General features: G+C 48.3%; 2 protein-coding genes across 4 annotated transcripts in view; both read right to left on the bottom strand.

Moving 5' to 3' along the window:
- LOC118150514 (uncharacterized) overlaps positions 1 to 22809 on the bottom strand; it is a 62120-nt gene that overhangs the window by 14936 nt on the left and 24375 nt on the right. Inside the window, exon 1 of one of the 2 annotated variants that reach the window (XM_054250838.2) lies at positions 5071 to 5147. The exons of the other annotated variant lie outside the window; for it this stretch is intronic. The gene's annotated coding sequence lies outside the window, so the exon portion shown is untranslated. Of the gene's footprint in view, positions 1 to 5070; positions 5148 to 22809 lie in introns of those variants that run through there. 2 annotated transcript variants of the gene reach the window in all.
- LOC144581180 (melanoma-associated antigen C3-like) lies at positions 19196 to 21899 on the bottom strand. Of its 2 annotated transcripts, none has more exons than XM_078363889.1 (3): positions 21805 to 21899; positions 21274 to 21367; positions 19196 to 20965 (listed from the first exon to the last, which is right to left on the bottom strand). In XM_078363889.1, the coding sequence occupies exon 3, from the start codon at positions 20895 to 20897 to the stop codon at positions 19692 to 19694; it is 1206 nt and encodes a 401-aa protein (XP_078220015.1). In that variant the 5' UTR covers positions 20898 to 20965; positions 21274 to 21367; positions 21805 to 21899; the 3' UTR covers positions 19196 to 19691. The 2 variants fall into 2 exon arrangements, with proteins under 2 accessions (XP_078220015.1, XP_078220016.1); XM_078363890.1 differs by having other exon boundaries at positions 21842 to 21899.

Here is a 22809-nt window from a genome sequence, read left to right as displayed (position 1 = left end):
CCGTCCCTCAGCACTCGGTTGCCCTATACCAGTCAGGAGGACCCGTCCCGCAGCCCTCGGTTGCCGGATTCCTGTACCTCAGCCCTCGGTGGCCCTATTCCCATCAGGAGGACCCGTACCTCGGCCCTCGGTTGTCGTATTCCCGTCAAGAGGACCCATCCCTCAGCCCTCGTTTGCCCTATTCCCGTCAGGAGGACCCGTCCCTCGGCCCTCAGTTGCCCTGTGCCCGTCAGGAGGACCCGTCCATCAGCCCTCGGTTGCCGTAATCCTACACCTCAGCCCTCGGTTGCCCTATTCCCGACAGGAGGACCTGTCCCTCAGCCCTCGGTTGCCGTATTCCCCTCCATAGGATCCGTCCCTCAGCACTCGGTTGCCCTATTCCCATGAAAAGGACCAGTCCCTCAGCATTCGGTTGCCCTATTCCCGTCAAAAGGACCAGTCCCTCAGCACTCGGTTGCCCTATTCCCGTCAGGTGGACCCGTCCCTCAGCCCTCGGTTGCCGGATTCCGGTACCTCAGCCCTCGGTGGCCCTATTCACATCAGGAGGACCCGTACCTCTGCCCTCGGTTGTCATATTCCCGTCAGGAGAACCCGTCCCTCAGCCCTCCGTTACCATATACCCATCACGAGGACCCGTCCCTGAGCCCTCGGTTGCCATATGCCCGTCAGGAGGACCCGTCCCTCAGCCCTCGGTTGCCCTACACCTGTCCGGAGGACCCGTCCCTCAGCCCTCGGTTGCCAGATTCCTGTATCTCAGCCCTCAGAGGCCCTATTCACATCAGGAGGACCCGTACCTCGGCCCTCGGTTGTCGTATTCCCGTCAGGAGGACCCGTCCCTCAGCCCTTGCTTGCCATATTCCTGTCAGGAGGACCCATCTCTCACCCCTCGGTTGCCTTATTCCCATCACCAGGACCGTCCCTCAGCCCTCAGGTGCCTTATTCCCATCAGGAGGACCCGTCCCTCAGCCCTCGGTTACCGTATTTCCGTCAGGAGGACCCGTCCCGCACTATCGGTTGCCCTATTCCCGTCAGGAGGACCCGTCCCTCAGCCCTCGGTTACCCTATTCCCATTAGGAGGACCCGTCCCTCACCGTCGGTTGCCCTATTCCCTTCAGGAGGACCCTTCGCTCAGCCCTCAGTTGCAGTATTCGCGTCAGGAGGACCCGTACCTCAGCCCTCGGTTGCCGTATTCCTGTCAGGGGGTCCCGTCCCTCAGCCCTCGGTTGCCCTATTCTTGTCAGGAGGACCCGTCCCTCCGCCCTCGGTTGCCCTATTCCCGTCAGGAGGACCCGTCCCTCAGCCCTCGGTTGCCGTATTCCCGTCCGGAGGACCCGTCCCTCAGCCCTCGGTCGCCCTATACCCGTCAGGAGGACCCGTCCCTCAGCCCTCGGTCGCCCTATACCCGTCAGGAGGACTTGTCCCTCAGCCCGCGGTTGCCCTATTCCCGTCAGGAGGACCCGTCCCTCAGCCCTCGGTTGCCATATTCCTGTACCTCAGCCCTCGGTTGCCCTATTCCCGTCAGGAGGACCCGTCCCTCAGCCCTCGCTTGCCCTATTCCCGTCAGGAGGACCCGGACCCTCAGCACTCTGTGGCCCTATACCCGTCAGGAGGACCCGTCCCTCAGCCCTCAGTTGCCGGATTCCTGTACCTCAGCCCTCGGTGGCCCTATTCCCATCAGGAGGACCCGTACCTCGGCCCTCGGTTGTCGTATTCCCGTCAGGAGGACCCGTCCCTCAGCCCTCGGTTGCCCTATTCCCGTCAGGAGGACCCGTCCCTCAGCCCTCTCTTCCCTATTCCCATTAGGAGGACCCGTCCCACAGCCCGCGGTTGTCATATTCCCGTCAGGAGCACCCGTCCCTCAGCCCTCGGTTGCCCTACTCCCGTCAGGAGGACCCGTCTCTCAGCCCTTGGTTGCCGTATTCCCGTCAGGAGTACCCGTCCCTCAGATCTCCGTTGCCCTATTCCCATTAGGAGGACCCGTCCCTCAGCCCTCGGTTGCCCTATTCCGGTCAGGAAGACCCGTCCCTCAGCCCTCAGTTGCCAAATTCCCATTAGGAGGACCCGTACCTCAGCCCTCGGTTGCGCTATTCCCGTCAGGAGGACCCGTCCCTCACACTCGGTTGCCCTATTCCCGTCAGGAGGACCCGTCCCTCAGCCCTCGGTTGCCCTATTCCCATCAGGAGGACCCGTCCCTCAGGCCTCGGTTGCCCTATACCCGTCAGGAGGACCCGTCGCTCCGCCCTCGGTTGCCCTATTCCCGTCAGGAGGACCCATCCATCCGCCCTCGGTTGCCGTATTCCTGTACCTCAGCCCTCGGTTGCCCTATTCCCGTCAGGAGGACCCGTTCCTCAGCCCTAGGTTGCCCTATTCCCGTCAGGAGGACCCGTCCATCCGCCCTCGGTTGCCGTATTCCTGTACCTCAGCCCTCGGTTGCCGTATTCCCATCAGGAGGACCCGTTCCTCAGCCCTCAGTTGCCCTATTCCCGTCAGGAGGACCCATCACTCAGCCCTCATTTGTCCTATTCCCGTCAGGAGGACCGTCCCTCAGCCCTCGGTTGCGGTATTCCCATCAGGAGGACTGGCCCTCAGCCCTCGGTTGCCGTATTCCCGTCAGGAGGACCGTCCCTCAGCCCTCGGTTGCCCTATTCCCATTAGGAGGACCGTCCCTCAGCCCTCGTTTGCCCTATTCCCGTCAGGAGGACCCGTCCCTCAGCCCTCAGTTGCCGTATTCCTGTCAGGAGGTCCCGTCCCTCAACCCTCGGTTGCCCTATTCTTGTCAGGAGGACCCGTCCCTCCGCCCTCGGTTGCTCTATTCCCGTCAGGAGGACCCGTCCATCCGACCTCGGTTGCCGTATTCCTGTACCTCAGCCCTCGGTTGCCCTATTCCCATCAGGAAGACACGTCCCTCAGCCCTCAGTTGCCCTATTCCCATCAGGTAGACACGTCCCTCAGCCCTCGGTTGCCCTATTCCCGTCAGGAGGACCCGTCACTCAGCCCTCGTTTGTCCTATTCCCGTCAGGAGGACCGTCCCTCAGCCCTCGGTTGCCGTATTTCCGTCAGGGGGACCCGTCCCTCAGCCCTCGGTTACCCTATTCCCATTAGGAGGACCCGTCCCTCACCGTCGGTTGCCCTATTCCCGTCAGGAGGACCCGTCCCTCAGCCCTCAGTTGCCGTATTCGTGTCAGGAGGTCCCGTCACTCAGCCCTCGATTGCCCTATTCATCTCAGGAGGACCCGTCCCTCCGCCCTCGGTTGCCCTATTCCCGTCAGGAGGACCCGTCCCTCAGCCCTTGGTTGCCGTATTCCCATCTGGAGGACCCGTCCCTCAGCCCTCGGTTGCCGTATACCCGTCCGGAGGACCCGTCCCTCAGCCCTCGGTTGCCGGATTCCTGTACCTCAGTCCTCTGAGGCCCTATTCACATCAGGAGGACCCATCCCTCAGCCCTCGGTTGCCCTATTCCCGTCAGGAGGACCCGTCCCTCAGCCCTCGGTTGCCCTATACCCGTCCGGAGGACCCGTCCCTCAGCCCTCGGTTGCCGGATTCCTGTACCTCAGTCCTCTGAGGCCCTATTCACATCAGGAGGACCCATCCCTCAGCCCTCGGTTGCCCTATTCCCGTCAGGAGGACCCGTCCCTCAGCCCTCGGTTGCCCTATACCCGTCCGGAGGACCCGTCCCTCAGCCCTCGGTTGCCGGATTCCTGTACCTCAGTCCTCTGAGGCCCTATTCACATCAGGAGGACCCATCCCTCAGCCCTCGGTTGCCCTATTCCCGTCAGGAGGACCCGTCCCTCAGCCCTCGGTTGCCGTATTCCCGTCAGGAGGACCCGTCCCTCAACCCTCGGTTGCCCTATACCCGTCAGGAGGATCCGTCCCTCAGCCCTCGGTCGCCCTATTCCCGTCAGGAGGACCCGTCCCTCAGCCCTCGGTCGTCCTATTCCCGTCAGGAGGACCCGTCCCTCAGCCCTCGGTCGCCCTATACCCGTCAGGAGGATCCGTCCCTCAGCCCTCGGTCGCCCTATTCCCGTCAGGAGGACCCGTCCCTCAGCCCTCGGTCGCCCTATACCCGTCAGGAGGACCCGTACCTCAGCCCTCGGTTGCCCTATACCCGTCAGGAGGACCCGTCCCTCAGCCCTCGGTCGCCCTATTCCCGTCAGGAGGACCCGTCCCTCAGCCCTCGGTTGCCCTATTCCCGTCAGGAGGACCCGTCCCTCAGCCCTCGGTCGCCCTATTCCCGTCAGGAGGACCCGTCCCTCAGCCCTCGGTTGCCGTATTCCTGTCAGGAGGACCCGTCCCTCAACCCTCGGTTGCCCTATACCCGTCAGGAGGACCCGTCCCTCAGCCCTCGGTCGCCCTATACCCGTCAGGAGGACCCGTCCCTCAGCCCTCGGTTGCCCGATTCCCGTCAGGAGGACCCGGACCCTCAGCCCTCGTTTGTCCTATTCCCGTCAGGAGGACCCGTCCCTCAGCCCTCTGTTGCCCTATTCCCGTCAGGAGGACCCGTCACTCAGCCCTCGTTTTTCCTATTCCCATTAGGAGGACCGTCCCTCAGCCCTCGGTTGCCGTATTCCCGTCAGGGGGACCCATCCCTCAGCCCTCGGTTACCCTATTCCCATTAGGAGGACCCGTTCCTCAGCCCTCGGTTGCCGTATTCCTGTCAGGAGGTCCCGTCCCTCAGCCCTCGGTTACCCTATTCCCGTCAGGAGGACCGTCCCTCAGCCCTCGGTTGCCCTATTCTTGTCAGGAGGACCCGTCCCTCTGCCCTCGGTTGCCCTATTCCCGTCAGGAGGACCTGTCCCTCCGCCCTTCGTTGCCGTATTCCCGTCAGGAGGACCCGTCCCTCAGCCCTCGGTTGTCCTATTCCCGTCAGGAGGACCCGTCCCTCACCCTCGGTTGCCCTATTCCCGTCAGGAGGACCAGTCCCTCAGCCCTCGGTTGCCGTATTCCTGTACATCAGCCCTCGGTTGCTCTCTTACCCTCTGTGACCTCCAAGTCCCAAAGCAGGGGTAGGGCGGGCCGGGGGTTTTTCTCTTGGTGGTGGTAGGTCCCTGAGTTCTCCCTCGGGGCCCTTACCTTGAGAACTGGTTGGATCTAAGACTTCCCTCGGCTGACCTAGATCGCGCCTCCTCACAAAATGCCTTCCAAGACTTAGAAGATGGAAGCTGGGAAAGCACATCCGGGAACCCTGCGGGGGTTGACCAGGCTTGACGGCAGGGGCAGCGTGGGGTGTGGCCTCCTCTCTGCGGAGGAACAGCCCCACCCCTTCTCAGCCTCGTTTTCATCCCCCACCCCTCCTCCTGTTTTTCACGTCTTCCTTCCCATTTCTCGGATGCGCTGCAAGCCTTCTTGCTTACTCCCTAAACCTTACCAACCTCTTCCCTCCCACCTCCGCAGTCCTTCACACTCATAGCCCACCTTTTTCCAGGGCTGACAGCAGGGAGTGTGGCCAGGTGCTGCCTGTGACTCCCCTCTGTGTTGGGAGGTTACCGTCTGTCAACAAAGTTCTCTTTTTATTCAGTGGCCAGCCCTGGGGCTTCTCCCTCTGCTTAACTGAAACTGCCCTCCTCCGAGAAAACCTGTCCTTTTTGCTTACTCCCAAAATGGAAGTCAGAAAGTTGTACATCTGGGGACCCTGATGGGGTCCTCCGGAGCTGGCAGCAGGTACAGGGACAGTGGAGGGACACTACCAGCCTTGGGTGTTCCCTTCCAGCCTTCCCGAGGGGCTGCGCCTGGACTCACTGACTCTGTGGGTCGGAGTCTTTCACCTCCAAATAAGCCCCTCCCATCCCTGAGACCTGCAGGGTGCAAGACAAGTAGCAACACATCCAACCACAGTCGGATAGGGCCTCCCAGGCCCCAGGCAGGGCTCCACTGCCCTCCGTCTGAAATGCGGTGGGAAGGCCCCTCAGTCTTCTTTAGCATATTATTCCTGACAGGGCCTCCACTCTGTCGCCCTCCTCTCCAGAGACTGTTCCTCAGATCCAGGTTCCTATTTCCATGAAACCCCCAAGAGGAAATGAATCACGCTAACATCTCTCCCTAATGGTCCTGACCAAGGCCTCCTAGGGGTGAAAACAAGGGCTGGTTATTGTGGGTCCTTCTGTGTCTGGGGTGGGATACCTCGCCGGTTCTTCCTCTGTATCATCCTGGGGATGCCTGGAAGGTCCTGCGTCCCTTCCCCCTTCGTGATCTGAATTGAAAGTCACCTGAGCACAGCCCTCTCCTCTTTCTGCCCACTAAGATGTCAGGGGACATCACAGTGGGCCACCATGCCCCAGGTCCTCCCAGGGATGACAGCAGGTGGGAAGCTGGTTTCTGTGGATCCTCCTCTTCATGGGCAGGGAATCTCTGCAGTTTTCCCTCAGAGGTCTCATCTTTCTACTGGCTGGTCCTGGGTCTTCCCTTCGTTCCCAATATGACAGTATGATACAGGGAAAAAAAAAATCATGTGACTTTACCCTGAAGAAAACTGTAAAACACTATGTCACCATGGGAATGAAATTAACAGCATCAGTGATAAATTATGTTGGTACTATGTGCTGTCAGTATATAAGAATGACACTTCATCGTCCAAGAAAACATAACCTACATCAAATCAAAACAAAATTGTCACATAATTCATAATCAAAGGCAACCTGACGATATACCTCTAAACTGTCAATGTTTTCAAAATCAAGAAAAGTGTCACTGAATTGGCACAGCCAGAGGGCATGTAAAGAGGCATGATGAATAAATGTAATGGAGTATCCTCAGGGGATCCTGGGACAGAAAACAGAATTTTGTGACAAGGAAATAAATATGAGTAAAGTATGTTTATTAATAAACAGTGGATGTTTGTGTGTCAATATTGGTTTATTAGTTTTAGGAAAACTTACCAATGTAAGACCTTAATAACAGAAGTAATAGATTATGGGGCATATAAGAATATTCTTGAACATTGTCATAATTTTCTTGTAAATCTAAAATTATTCTAAAATAAAGTTTATTAAATATGAAAAGTTACCAATCTAGATAAAAGATATGTATGAAAAACCTATAGCAGATGTATCTTTTAAATATTTTAAATGTTGAAAGCTTCTAGTTTGAACTTGGGACTTCACCTAGAGTGTCTGCTATGAGTATTTCTATTACTTTTTATAGTAGAGGTAGTAGCAAGGGTAGTAATGCAAAAAGAAATAAATGAAGGGATGGGGATTGGCCAGTTGGAAACAAGCTTATGTGATTAATGGATGCTTTGACTGTGCGTGAAAAGAACCCAGAAGAACTAAAGATAATTTAGGCCGGGCGCAGTGGCTCAAGCCTGTAATCCCATCTACTCAGGAGGCTGAGGCAGGAGAATTGCCTGAACCCGGGAGGCGAAGGTTGCGGTGAGCCGAGATTGCGCCATTGCGCGCCAGCCTGGGTAACAAGAGCTAAACTCCGTCTCAAAAAAAAAAAAAAAGAACTAAAGGTAATTTATTCAATATACAATAATATATCAGTTTGCTAATATCAGATCGGTATTCCAAAGAATGTCAACTTTGTTTTCTGTCAGGGAGAGAGTATGAAAATGAAAGTAAAGAATATATAATTTTTAACCTATCATACTACCGTATCAAGTATCTTAGAAAAATGCTTAACCAAAAATAATTTTACAGATGAAAATTGTAAAATGTTGTTGAGACATATTAATGAAGACTTACATAAATATAAAATAAAATAAATTCATAGGTATGAAGTTTCAATATTTTAAATATGTTAGTTCTTCCAGAAAAAAGAATCTATAGATTGATTGCAATCCCAAATCAAAACAACCAAATGGCTTTGGACATGTGTGAATCACCTGATTCTAAATATAAAGACGTGCAAATGGTCAAGCACAGTCAACACATCCTTGAAAAAGAGTAATTAGTCTACCAGAGAGTAAGAATTACAAAGCAGCTAATGTAATGAAGAGTTTGAGATTTAGATGCAGGAATTGGTCCATAGGCCAATGGAACTGAGTGGACAGTCCTGAGAAAACAAAAGCAACAAAACCAGCCTAAATATGCCCTTAACTGATAAGAAAAAAATCACAGCCTTACAACGTGGAACAGTCTTGCAGAAATAGGTGTCAGTGGAACAACTGAGTATCCATATAAAAATCCTAATTTAAGTGGAACCCTTCTTCACACCATACACAAAACTATCACTAGGAGATGCAAAGCCTAATTAAAAAATACTAGATTACAAAAAATCTTCAAATATACACGGACATATACAGAATAATAAATAAGTGTCTGTTTAGATTACCTTTTTGGCGAGTCAGCAGTAAAAACATATTACAGCATCAGTAAGGATCGAGGTGAAAGGATTGAAAGAGGCTGGGGTCGTTGGTCATGTCAGTAACAGAAGGAAGCAAGATAATATGAGTCAAAGGGGAAGAGAGGAAATGGCTGCTCCTTCTGCCCCTTGTCTCAGCCTATAGAAGGCCCTGCTACTTTCACGAGCCTTTTGCTTTCTCAGAGTAGCACTTAAAACTCAACAGTGGCTAGAGGAAGGCTACCTGGGACAATGATGTATTTATTCCCCCTCCTATTTGACCAGTCTTTCTGCTGACCTCTGTAACTCTGGGGATCTAAGAAATAGAACGTGAGTAGTTCTTTTCCAGAAAATCATGAACAGGGTATATTGTGTTGATGACAGAAACCTGACCAGGTCCACAAACACTTTGTCAACTTAAATCCAGTGCCAGGTTGCCCAAATGTGATTGGAGTAGAGGCCTGTCTCCCTCTACACATGGATTGGCGATCCACATGAAAGGAATTTCTGCTTCTCTTACTCTTAACAGGACCCTCAGAAAGATTCAGGAGCCCTGAGACTCCAAAAGAGGTTGACTTGTGGCTGAGCCAGAGATTTTACTGACGCTTGGGGTTCTGTTTATCCACTATGGCCAGAATCAACTCAGCTGTTGATGAGCTGACGTCCTTCTTCAGCTGTGGCTCAGTGTCCCAGGGGCAGATGGCCCCTGCTCATAGCCAGAAATGGTGTATCGAACCTCAGTGTTCGAGGTGGAAATCCACAGACAACGAAGCTTTCTCCAAGTCTGGGAGGCAGCTGGTGGCTTATTTCCAGCTCTGGCTCCCATGTCCTTGGTAATTATCCTCATGGAGTTGTTCTTCTGAGGTCCCAAAAAGGGAGCACTTCTTATGGAAGTGAAAAGAAAATGACAATCTATCTTTTGACCTCCTGACATTGGAAGTAAATGTCTCTCTTCCTGTCCAGAAGAGAGAGGGACTAATGCTCTTGGAATTGAATCAGTGGGACAGTGTCAGGGACCTTTTAAAAGGAGTGAAGACAACCTTTCTCCAAACATGACTCATCTTCAGTTCCTTTTTCTCACTTTAGTTTCAGCCTTCAGTGAACATGCTGCCACTGCCAGTGAAGTTGTACCATAGTTGCCATGAATGAGGACATTCCCAGATTTTAAGGAAGAAGTAGCAATTATGTGTGTATCAGAGAGGTTATAAAATAGACATAAATACTAACAATAAACTGTAAGGACCAAATCATGGTTCAATTTTGCTTTTGGTAATAGAAAAGGTGACAAGATTTGTGTGCACGTGCACGCGCGCGTGTGTGTGTATGTGCTTGATGCCTCTATTTCTTTCTCTTAATCCCCATCCAGTGCAATAGCATCTCTGTTCTCTCAACCACTAAAGTTCATTCCAAATCCATCTATTTCAGTAAATCTCTGTTGCTACTGCTTTGGGTGAAACTAAGAGCATCTCTTCCCTAGACTATGGCAACAGCTTCCTTACTGTTGCTTTCTTGTTTTTTCATCACTGTAAAATCCATTGTCTTTTCAGTAGCCAATAACTTTTTAAAAATCCCAAACCATGGTTAATTTTCAAAGCTTACACATATCATATTTATTATGTAAAGTTATAAGCATTGTAACAAATGCATGGAGTCCTGTATCATTGACCAGTTTCATCAGTCTAAAATTCCCCTGTGCATCTCCTGTGAAGTCAATCTCTGTACTTCTCCCAAGCCCCTAGCAACTATGCTCTGTTTTTATTAACAGTTCCTAGAGTTGTAACTTTCCCAGAATGTCATATGAATAGGCTCATACAATACTCACTTCTCAAAGAGTGGGTGTATCATTTTTCATTTTAATTAGCAAGGAATGGGAATGCCTGTTGTTCTAATAAAAACCTCTGTTACATTTGATATTTTCAAATTTTTAGATTTAAGTCATTCTAATAAGTGTGTAGTGGAATATTTTCTGGTTTTCATTTGCATTTCTCTAATGACAAATGACGTTGATCATCTTTTCACATGCCTCTTAGCAATTGGTGTATTCTCTTTTGTGAAGCGTCTGTTCAAATCATTTGCGTCTTTTTAAAATTAACAGAATGTTGAGAGTATTGCTGATTGGAAAATGCAGAGAGCAAACTTAATAAAAAATACAGAGTTCCCACATATCTCCACTAACCCACCCCCTGTGCCTGTGCACACACACACACTCCCATTTACATTTTGTAATAATGTTGCACACTTGCTCCAACTGATTGACCTGACACTACTACATCATTAACTAAAGTCTACAGTTTACATCAAGACTCAGTTTTAGTGTGGTGCATGCTGTTGCTTAGGGCAAATGTGTAACAAGCATTCAGCATTACAGTAACATACAGAATTGTTTCACCGTCTCAAATCTGTGTGCTTCATTTATTCATATATGCCCTTCCAAATCCCACCCGCTCTGAGGGCCCAGAAACCACTGAACTTTTCATTGTATCCACAGTTACCTGTTCCAGAATACAGGTGGAATCATAAATTATGCTCCATTTGTATATTTTCTGTTTTCAGAAATATATCTGCTTTCAAGATTCCTCTATGTGATACAACTAACAATGACTGAGAGTTCCCGTTGCTCCACATACTTGTCAATATTTGCTATTACAGTGTTGTGGATTTCAGCCATTCTCATGGGTATCTAGTGCTATCTCCTAGTTGTTCTAATTCGCAATTTCCTAATGACATATAATATTAAAAATCTTCTCGCGTGTTTAATTGTCATTCATATATATTCTTTGCTGAGGTGCCTGTTCAGATTTTTTTTGCCCATTTTAAATCAGAGTTTTTGTTTTCTTACAGTTGATCTTAAGAGTTTTGTGTATATTTTAATGCATGTCTTTTGTCAGATACTAGTTTCACAAATCTTTTATAACTGTTTCTGGCTTGCTTTTCATTCTCTTAGCAATGTGTGTGTTGCAGAATAGAATTGGTAAGTTTTAATGAAATTCAACTTATCTCTTTTTTTCATAGATGGTTGGTACTTTAGGTGCTGCATCTAAAATAGTTTGGTGACCAAACCCAAGGTCACCTAAAGACTGCACTCATAAGTCTGACAAAAATTTAAAAGATGATAAAATATGTGTGTAAAAATATAAGGTATTCATATACATTTATTTTAGAGGAAACGAATCGCTGAAACATTTTGGGAAATAAGTCAGCAACATGTTAAAAAATATGAAATATTCATGTCCTGTTTACTTTGACTCACTTTCCACATTCATATGCCTTTCCTATAAGAAATTGCATGCATGTGCCCAATAATTTGTGTTCACAGTTGTTGACTGTAGTTCTATTAATTACAGCCACAAGGGAGAAACAAACACATGTTCATCAGGAGAAGATTTGTTCAACTTGTTATTTCACCGAAATAAATTATAATTCTAGGGAGTAATTACAAAAGCAATACAAATCTATATGTGTTTTCATGGAAAGCTTCTGCATCCATTGTAATAAGTGAGTAGTTTGGTTTGTTAGGATGCCATAGCAGTGCCACAAGCTGGGTGATAGAAACAGAAATTTCTTGTCTCACAGTTTTGGATTCTGGTAGACCAAGAGCAAGGTGTATGCAAGGTTGGTTCCCTCTGAGGGCTATGAGGGAAGGATGTTTTCCAGGCTTCTTTCCTGGTCTTGTAGATAGCTGTCTTCACCCCATGTCTGTTCACATTATCCTATCGGGATACATATCTCTGTGTCCAAAATTCTCCTTTTTATAAGGACTCCAGTCATATCAGATTAAAGCCCACATTCATAACCTCATGTTAACTTGTTTGCCTCTAAAATGATCCTATCTCCAAATAATGCCACATTTTGATATTGACATAGGATTTTGGAGAGGATGCAGATGAACTTAGAATAGTGGTACAGGCGAGTGGCAGATCTATACTATATTATTTCCCTAGTGTGTGTGTGTGTGTGTGTGTGTGTGTGTGTATGCAGATCTATGTTTCTAAAAGCCTGAAGTCAGCTTTTAACTTCTGAGTAGAAGGCTGAATTTTAGAGGAACTTTGTAAAGGGGAAAATTGTGAGTTGTATTTTTAGAATTTTTTTTGCAAGAAGAATACATGTACTATCTTCTTTTAAGTAAAATATTAAAGTAAGCCTAAGAACAGGAGTAGGAGCAGTGCAGTAGTCAGATAAAGCAACAGAAATCTGAAGGAATGGAAAAAAATATCCCTGAAATTTCAATGGCTTTACACAGCAAGGTTATTTTTACGCACATAAATTCTGATTCGAGTTGGCAAGGTGTTATGGGCTGAATTGTGCCCCTCCCCCTAAATTCATACAGTACTGCAGAACATCACTGTATTTGGAGATGGAACCTTTGAAGAGGCAATCAAGGTAAAGTAAGGTCATATGTGTAGGACCTTATTCAATATGACTGATGCCATTATAAGAATTAGAAATTAGGACACAGACACTCACACCAAGTAACAACCACGTAAGAATTCAGTCAGAAGGCAGCCGTCTACAAACCATAGAACAAAGCCACAGACTAAATCAAATCAGCCAACAACTTGATCTTGGATTTTCAGCCTCCAGAAAGATGAGAAAATAAGTTTCTATTGTTTAAGCCACCCAGTCGGTGGCATTTTGTTATGGGATAATAAACAAATGCACAACGAGTCTCGGCTCTCACGTGATTCAGGAACTGAAGCTGCTTTCATCTTTTAGCTGCACATCACAACATGGTAGCTGCTGAAATGAAAAGAAAGCATGGGAATTTTGCCCTGGCTTCGGCCTAACTACAAATATGCAGCCAGGAAAGAGAGGTAGAAGAGATAAAAATGGGCACTTGCACTGTTACCCAGAAACTATTACAGTGCTCAGTTACAAGCAACTATTGACATTTATGGCAATAAGTCCCTTCATTTCTTGGAATCGTTTCTGGAAAGGCAAACATTGCCTTGAAATCTTCCAACTGTTTTTGGATCCTATAAGAAACTGCGGTTTCAAATACAGTATTACATCTAGTTTTAAAACAATTATTTAACTCTTGGCAGGGAGGGCTCCACCTTTTTCCCTCAATAGCACTTTTCTGCACTGCCATTTTAATAACCTGTAAAGTATCTTAAGGTTGAGAATGTTCTCATTCCTTTTGATGTACAGTATATATCTTACCCTGTGAACTTCTGCTACCTTCCAATGACTGAACATTCCTGAGTTGTACAGGTCTCAAACTTCCAACCTCAGGTGATCCGCCTACCTCAGCCTCCCAAAGTGCTGGGATTACAGGCGTTAGCCACTGCGCCTGGCCTCCTACAGTTGTACAGGTGTCTGTAACACACTGCAAATCAGGATTTTCCTGCGGTGCAGGAACACAGACAAGAGACACCGGAAGGATGGATAACTATTGCTTTCTTTTTAAATCACACCTAGCATGTCCACCAAGGAACCCTTGTTCATATCATTCAGAATTTTGTGTGTTTTGTTTTTTAGAAATTTGGCTTGTTGGCCAGGCACGGTGGCTCATACTTGTAATCCCAGCACTTTGGGAGGCCGAGGCAGGCAGATCACCTGAGGTTGAAAGTTAAAAGCCAGCCTGATAAACATGGAAAACCCCATCTCTGAGCATTGTGACACATGCCTGTAATCCCAGCTACTCAGGAGGCTGATACAGGAGAATCACTTGAACCCAGGAAGAGGAGGTTGCAGTGAGCGGGGATCAAGCCATTGCACTCCAGCCTGGGCAACAAGAGCAAAACTCCGCCTCAAAAAAAAAAAAAAAGGAGAAAAAAAGAAATTTGGCTTCTTGTGGTTGTTTATTTACAAAGTGATTTCTATAGTCTTTTCTCACCTACAAAGTTTTTGAGGGAAGCTTTGGTTTTGGATCACCTATGAGAACTCATTCATCTTTGTATGTGTTCAGTGGCCTGTTTCACATAAATCTTTTTACAGTCCTACTCCTAATATCAAATAGCACGATGATTTCAAAAACTCTGTTTCTGACTTCAGCATTACATCCCTAAAACCAGTATATTATGTGGCAAATAAGATTCTACTCACCAGCTTACGTGGCTATGCTTTGAGGGTGTGTTGAAGATGCCCATGGTAGGTACTGAAACATCCCTGTCCAAAATGCACATTTACATCAAAAAGCTGTTGTTATCATAGAGGATCCAGGGTGAGGGATTAAACAGTCAGGGAACTTCTGCAGGGAGTAGGAATGGCTTCTGTCAGGGGAAGGGCAGTTGACTCCAGGCTACTACCCTGGGAGCTGGGCCCAGTCTTCACAAGAAGAAACCTTAGTGACAAGCTGATCAGCAGGCCACGTTCCAGATTTAGGTAAGAGAGCATGCAGAGAAGGTCAAAAGGAAGGTCCTATAATGTGGGAAAGAGCTGGGACTGAACAAAACTGCTGACCCCTGGAGAGAGGCAGCTCTGAGGAAATCTAGGGTTCATGACAGGAGGAATTTAAGTAAAGAAAGGCCACAACAATTCCTGAATTGTATTTCGTTTTTATTGTCACCTTCCTTCTTGAGGCTGAACCTAATATCTTAGCCATGTGGCTATCTTTAGGTCACCTCAAAGATATTAAGAATAGTGAAGAGAACTGACGTAAGAGGCAGAAGGCCTCCCTCAGGCTGGGGAGCAGTGGGAACAGGATGGACCTAGATGAATTCATACCAGGGTTCAAGTACCAGCCCTGCCACATTCTAGCCATGCAATCTTGGGGAAATTATCAAACACTGTGAGCCACAGGTTCCCCTATGTAAAATAGGCTTGGTAAGTCCTGTCTTGTAGAAGTGCTGGAACATATATAACGTGAGTAAAGCATGTGGCACAGTGTCTGACATACATTGGATCGTAATGAATGGCAGTTGTAATCAAATACGATTATAACCCCAGAGGCTGCTGCTACCTTTACTTAAAAATTCAGCTCTTATTTTTATGATTCAAAAATCTGGGAAAATATATAGCTGAATACATCACAGAATAAGTACTCAACCAATAATTCAGCTTCCTAAATAAAACTCAGTACATTGTGTTTCCGAAAGGATATATTGTATACTTTGGATAAGGTAAGACTTTTGTAGCTGGAATGCAACTGAAAGATCACAGATTTTGAGTGAAGGACAAACTCCTTTTCACCTTCCCCATTGCTCATCCATCCAAACCACGATTTCTATTTATGCTTCACTAAAAACCTAGCCCTTGTTTACAGTTCCCATATTACATTCAACATAACCCAATTAAAAGTCCCATCAATGGAATGGGCTCTGGCTCTCCCTGGCCAGGCAAATGAGTTCCAGCCTAGAGGCTTCTGGGCACAACTTCAGGGAATTATCACCATGTTTCTCAGGAAACCCTTGCAGATGATGGGGACCAATCACCTAGTCCTTGCACTGTGTTCAAGTGCACCAGTACAAGAGCTGCAAGACACCTTCTGTTACTTCCCCATGTGGAGACTCCTCTCTGCCTCATCCTTCACCCAGAGGGACCTGCTCAGAGCAATTTTCCATTCCAGGCTTTTCTCTCACCTTCAGAGAGTCTGAGCCCTGCCACCACCCAGATTCTTTTTTTTTTTTTGAGACGGAGTTTCGCTCTTGTTACCCAGGCTGGAGTGCAATGGCGCGATCTTGGCTCACCGCTACCTCCGCCTCCTGGGTTCAGGCAATTCTCCTGCCTCAGCCTCCCGAGTAGCTGGGATTACAGGCACGCACCACTATGCCCAGCTAATTGTTTTGTATTTTTAGTAGAGACGGGGTTTCACCATGTTGACCAGGATGGTCTCGATCTCTTGACCTCGTGATTCACCCGCCTCGGCCTCCCAAAGTGCTGGGATTACAGGCGTGAGCCACCGCGCCCAGATTCTGAACAATCAGCTCCCACAGAAGCACCTGCAGTTTCCTGAAGCCCAAAACTGCCTTAGTTTAGGGCCTTCATACTTGAAGGCTCCAAGAGGAGTCTCACCTCCCCACTGTTTTAACTCATTCTTTAGATTGTAGAGAAAATCTTACCCTTCCTGATATGGTTTCTGCACCTAGACTTTACCATGTTATGGGTAGGAATAAACCTTGTTTTGTTAATATCCCCACTACTAACAGAGCCTTCCACAAGCAAATGCTGAAATAATGTTCAGCAGGTAAAGGAGTTGGTGATGCTCTTATTTATTCAGATTTAAATTCTGTTGATTCTTTAATAAGCCAAACAAACCCAAATATATATCTTTAATTTTCAAGAACAACAGAATGAAGGGGATGAGGAAAGTCAAAAATTAACAATTCCTTATTTTGTTCCACTATTTAAATGATGAGTCCTTTCACATTTTAAAGGAAATTCCAATCCCAACACCACATTGCACTGTTTCAGATCATTAGACAGAAGGGTTTCATTTTTTCCTTACAAATTATCGAATTCTTACTCTTAAACCAGATAAACAGCAGTATATGTGTGATGAATATTCATAAACTAAGATTCTGAAGTGAATTAAGCCAATCAAAAGGAGAAGCATGTAAAAACTCCCCCCCACCCCATCCAAAGCCGTTAAACTCTAAGTCACTCATATGAAACAGGAACACAAAGAAGACTGTAGTCCCTCCAGCTCCACTCTGGCCCTCCGCTGCATAGAACCTCGACTGCCCTCTTCAAACACAGAGGAGGAATCTGCCTCAGACTTCACTCAGGACAGAAGTTGGAGGACATAACACTGGAGCTTGCACTGGGATGGCAGTAGCATCATCTGTGGTGTCAATTATGGCCTGGGCTCTGTCTTCCACATCTTTCAAAGCATCCATGTACCAGAATGGAAAGGAACTAGGGATGGTACTGGATAGCTTGGCTAAAAACTTGAGGACTAATAAAAAGAGATGCATTCTTTCTGGAAGTTGAACAAAAGCACCTATTACATAGCTTCAAACACTGTAACAGAGGCACTCAAATTGTACTGCCTTTCTGGGCTTTAATTAAAATGTAATGAAAGATTAAAAAAAAAAAAACCTCTAGGACTAAACAAGAAAGCACAAAGGGAAGATGAAACGGAGGGGGGCTGTAATCTGAAAAATGCTGGGGATGGACTAATCTGCCAGCACCTGAACAGCCAGCTCTCAAGAAACCTAGGGCTCGGAACAAGAGGACTTCAGATATAGAAAGCCAATAATATTCCCTGAATTATACTTTATTCCCATTTTTATCTTCCATCTTTAGGCCTAACTTAATATCTTAGCCACATAGTTCAAATTTATTTCACCTGAGAGACAGTAAGAAGTGTGAAAAGGGCCAGGCACGTGGCTCATGCCTGTAATCCTAGCAGTTTCGGAGGCCGAGGCGGGTGGATCATGAGGTCAAGAGATCGAGACCATCCTGACCAACGTGGTGAAACCCCAGAGGCCGAGGTGGGTGGATCACGAGGTCAAGAGATAGAGATTAACCTGGCCAACATGGTGAAACCCCGTCTCTACTTAAAAAAAAAAAAAAAAATTAGCTGGGGGTGGTGGTGTGCACCTGTAGTCCCAGCTACTTGGGAGGCTGAGGCAGGAGCATTGCTTGAACCCGGGAGGCGGGAGGTTGCGGTGAGCTGAGCTCACACCACTGCACTCCAGCCTGGCGCCTTGCGACAAAGGGAGACTCTGTCTCAAGAAAAAAAGAAGTGTGAAAAGAATTAACAGGCTACGGCCTTCCTCAAGCTAGGTGGGGACAGTGTGGGCCTAAATGAATTCAGATCAGGGCTCAAGTCGCAACTTTGCCACAGTCCAGCCACGTAATCTTGGGAATTTATCACGCATCATGAGCCTTGGGTTCTTCATCTGTAAAATGGGTTTGATAAGCCCTGTCTTGTAGAATTGCAGGAATGCATGTAAATGTGAGTAAAATGCCTGCCACAGTGCCTGGCATATATTGGAATTGTAATAAATCGCAGTTGTTATCAATGATTATAACACCAAAGGTTGCCACAGTCTTTTGGGCAAAATGCAGCTCTTAGTTTTCTTATTCAAAACATCTCAGAGAATATGTAGGTGAATGCGTCTTGGAAACCCAACTTAACCAAACCTTTGATTTCATAAATAAAACTCAGTGCATTTTTTTTCTGAAAGGGTATACTGTATAATTTGCAAGAGGGAAGGCATCTTCAGCTGGAATGCAACTCAAAGATGCTAGAATTTGAGTCACAGACCAACTCCTTCACATCTGCCCCACTGCTCATCCATCCAAACCACTATTTTTATTTATCCTTCACTAACAATCTAGTCCTTGCTTACAGGTTGCTCACATTACATTCAAAATACCCTAATTAAATGTCTTTCAATGGAGTGGGAGCTGGCTCTCCCAGGCCAGGCAAATAAGTGCCAGCCTAGGGGCTTCTGAGCAACACTTCAAGGGATTATCATCCTATTTCTCAGGAAATCCTTGCAGATGATGGGTATCAATCACCGAGTTCTTGCACTGTGTTACAGCTCACCAGTTAGAGAGCTGCAGGACACCTCCCATTACTTCCCCATGTGGGGACTCCTCTCTGCCTCATCCTTCACCCAGAGAAAACTGCTCAAGTAGCTTTCCATTCCAGGCTTTTCTCTCACCTTCTAAGAGTCTGGCCCCTGCCACCACCCAGCTTCATGACAATCAGCTCCCACAGAAGCAACTGCAGTTTCCCAAAGCTCAAAACTGCCTTAACTCATTTGAAGGTTCACATCCGGAGTCCCACTTCCCCAGTATTTTTAAGATGTTCCTTAGATTATAGGGAATATCTTACCACCTTCCTGACATGGCTTCTCTCCTAGACTCTACCATTTTATGGGTAGAGATAAGTCTCGCTTTTCATAGTGTCCCCACTACTAAGAGCACCATCCACAAGTAAATGCTCAAAGAATGTTTAGCAAAAAGCCACTGAGGCTTTTATTTATTAAGATTGAATTTCTGCTGCTTTCTTGAATAAGCCAAGCAATTCAAGGTATGAATCTTTAATTTGGAAGCACAACACAGTAACAGGATAAGGTCATGCGAATATATCAACCATACTTTATTTTGTTCCACCAGTTAACTGCAGAGTTATTTCCCGTTTTAAAGAAAATTCTTACCGAACATCACAATATACTGTTTCGGTTCACAGAATAAGACAGGTTTTCCCTTTTTTCATTATGAAATATCACTCTTTCTCTTAAACCAGACAAACAGCAACACAAGTGGAAATAATAATCATAAACTAAGATTACAACTCAAAGATGTTAGAATTTGAGTCAAAGACCAACTCCTTTATTGGAAGGAGAAGCATTTGTAAAATACACCCCCACACAGACACACTAACTGTTAAACTCTAAGTCACTCATATGAAACAAGAACACAAAAAACACTGTGGTCCCTCTGGCTCCACTCTGGCCCTCCGCTGCCTAGAACCTCGACTGCCCTCTTCAAACACAGGGAAGACTGTGCCTCAGACTTCACTCAGGACAGAAGTTGGAGGACATGACACTGGGGCTTGCACTGGCCATGGCAGTACTATCATCTGCGGTGTCAGTCATGGCCTGGGCTCTGCCTTCCACATCTTTCAAAGCATCCGTGTACCAGGACGGAAAGGAATTAGGGATGGTAGCGGATAGCTTGTCCAAAAACTCTAGGACTTTACTCTTGCTGACTTCTGAATGGGCTCTTGTACCCCACAAGAATTCGTAATGTGGAGGAGCACTGTTGGGCACCTCCCGGTACTCCAGGTACTTTCTCTGCACCCAATCTTTAGTGAGGAGCTCTCTCGGCTCCCCATATATAAAGTGCTCCCTCCCAGGATACACCCCTATTGCACTCAACACTTCCCAGATGGCCTCCTCGGGGACACAGTTGCCCTTTATGAAGATCGTACTGAGAATAAGAATCAGGAGACAGTTCTGGGGCATGCCCTGGTCATCAAGCAGGCTTCCCTCACAGGTGAGGTCTAATGTGTCTTCAAAGAAATAGCAGTGGTTCTTAGGGTCCATATCAGTCAGGGAAATGCCAAAAATTAGCTCTATGAACTGATGGGCTTTCCCAAAGATCATAGGAAAATAGTCCTTATATTCCTCGGTGACAGTAGTCAGCATCTCTGCCTTTGTGACAGGCTCCTTTTTTTGATACTTGAGGAGAAAATACTGCACCAACTCAGTCACATTTTCATCCAGCACATACCTGTTCAAGGACTGACTATCTGGGAAAGCCTGCCATACAGGTGTTTCCTGCTCTTCTCCACTGCTAGACTCCTCCTTCAATGGGGTCCACAAGAAAGGGGAGGAGCAGGAGTTCAGAGAACTCTGGGGAGGATTCTGCAGAGGACTCGGGGGATGATTCTGCAGATGACTCTGGGGAGAACTCTGTGGAACACCCTGGGGAGACATCTCAGGAGAACCTTGGGGAGGAATCTCGGGAGGACTCTGGGGAAGAGGTGGTATCCCAGCAACAGGCACCTCCTCATCTTCTGAAGCACTCAGAAATAGAGTACAGAGTGAGGATGAGGACGAAGAAGAGGAGGGGAATAAAAAGTGGAAAGAGGAAGAGGAGGAGGCATCCTCCTCTTCCTCATCTATGGAATCCTGTGCCTCTACCAAGTCCTCTATCACAGTCGGGTTCTGTAAGTCTTGCTCAAAGCCGAGGTGTGAAAGGTTTGGAAAGAGAGGCATAAGGCCTGTTGTTCAGGAGCAGCAGGTAAACGTGTGAGCAGGAACGGAGATGATGGGATCCAGCACGCCTGAGGGAGAGAGTGACGGTGTGAGTGACCTCGGCTGAGAGAGGTACACATAATTGGTCTGACAAAGGCGGCCTTACATCTCTCCTTCTCTTAAAGTGGTCCTCTAGGGCCTGACAGGTCTCCTGTCTTCCTAGGGGGGTTGTTCCCTGGGAACCTGTAAGAGGATGTGAGGAAGCACCTCGGGGCACAGCTGGTAGGCAGAACCCCAGGCTTCGGGACTGACAGTAGGTGGTTAGGACTGGGTGCTGCCGGGTCTGCTCTGTTTGTGGGGGTAGGACCCTTGGTACACCATCAGGGTGTGCACTCACCTTGACTCCTGGCACTGCCTTGGCCTCCTCTGCTGTGCTGGCTTTAGCAAGTGCAACTGAGACCCAGTTCGTCACCACCTGGTTCCTGGAGCGCCTGTAAGAGGAAGTGAAGGAGCACCTCAGGCTAAAGACTGCAAGCAGAGGCTTGGGCCTCCCAGGGCTGACAACCCGGGCTGGCCAGACTCCGAGAGCCCCACAGCTCCGGACTGTATGGTCCCCTGAGAATTTAATTAGCATTCTCACCGCTTCTCAGAGAGGGTCAGGCCCCACCACTCTGCCGGCCTGAGGCAAAACCTCAGAGCAACCTCCACATCCCTGAGAGCAGAGGGAGGTAGTGAGGAGGCAGCCACGATCCATACTCTACCACGGGGCAGTCGGGGCAGCCTCACATCTGCTCTGAAGCACATGTGACACTTCAGTCCTCCCTCTTATCCCCAGCAGGGCCTGGGACTCTTCTCTCAGCCTACCGGAGGCAGCTGCCTCTGCTGACTTGCCATGGGACCCTCAGACCAAGGCCTCCCCGTCCCTTACCTTGAGGACCGCCCATTTCTGACTTCCCTCTGCTGACCTGACTCCAGAGTTTTCACAAAACGCCGCAGGTCCTTCGGACTCACAAGATGGAGACCAGCAAGCACATCCGGGAACCTTGCGGGGGTTGACCAGCGCTGACGGCAGGGGCAGCGTGGGGCGGGGCCTCCTCTCTGCGGAGGAACCACCCCGCCACCTCTCTGCCTCCTTCCACCTTTTCCTGACCACTTTCCCCAACTCCTGCTCCACTTCTTCCTGCCCTCCTCAGCGCCCCCCTGTCACTCCTTTATGCCGGCTTCCCTAACCCCCTCCAACCCCTTTCCATCCAGCTCCCGGTCCTCTTTCACAGATTCCTCCCTCTTCCCTGACCCCTCTCATCCCTTCCTGCCCTCCTCCCTGTCTTCTCCCACCCCATTCTGTCCGCCCTGACCCCTTTCTCCCCTTAATGTCCACCTCCCCGCCCCTTCCTAACCTTTCCTGTTCACCTTACACCCCCCTTCACTTTTTATTGCCCACCTTTCCATTCCTTCCCACCCCTTCCTATCCACCTCCCAAGTTACTCCGACCTCTTCGTGCTCACCAACCTGCCCTCTTCCACCCTTTCCTGCCTATCTCCCCACTCCCTCCCACCTATTTCTGTTAACTTCCTCACCCTTCACCCACCTCTCCCTCTCCAAGTCTTTTGTCTATGGGTGTCAGCAGGGAGTGGCTGGGCGACGCATGGGCCTCCCCTCCATGTTGGGAGGTCACTGTCCTTCCACAGAGTTCTCATCTTGTTAGTTGGCCAGTCCTGGGGCTCCTCTCTCTGCATAGCTGAAACTGCCCCCCTCAGAGACATCTTTCCCTCCAGCTGACTCCCAAAATGGAAGTCAGAAAGCTGTACATCTGGGGACCCTGATGGGCTTCTCCAGAGCTGACAGCAGGCACAGGGACAGGGAAGGGCCACTACCATCCTTGGGTGTTCCCTTCCAGCCTTCCTCAGAGGCTGTGCCTGGACTCTTGAAACTG

This window comes from Callithrix jacchus, chromosome X (assembly GCF_049354715.1).
Source record: "Callithrix jacchus isolate 240 chromosome X, calJac240_pri, whole genome shotgun sequence".
Classification (NCBI taxonomy): domain Eukaryota; kingdom Metazoa; phylum Chordata; class Mammalia; order Primates; family Cebidae; genus Callithrix; species Callithrix jacchus.
This window is presented reverse-complemented; position numbering and strand designations above follow the sequence as displayed.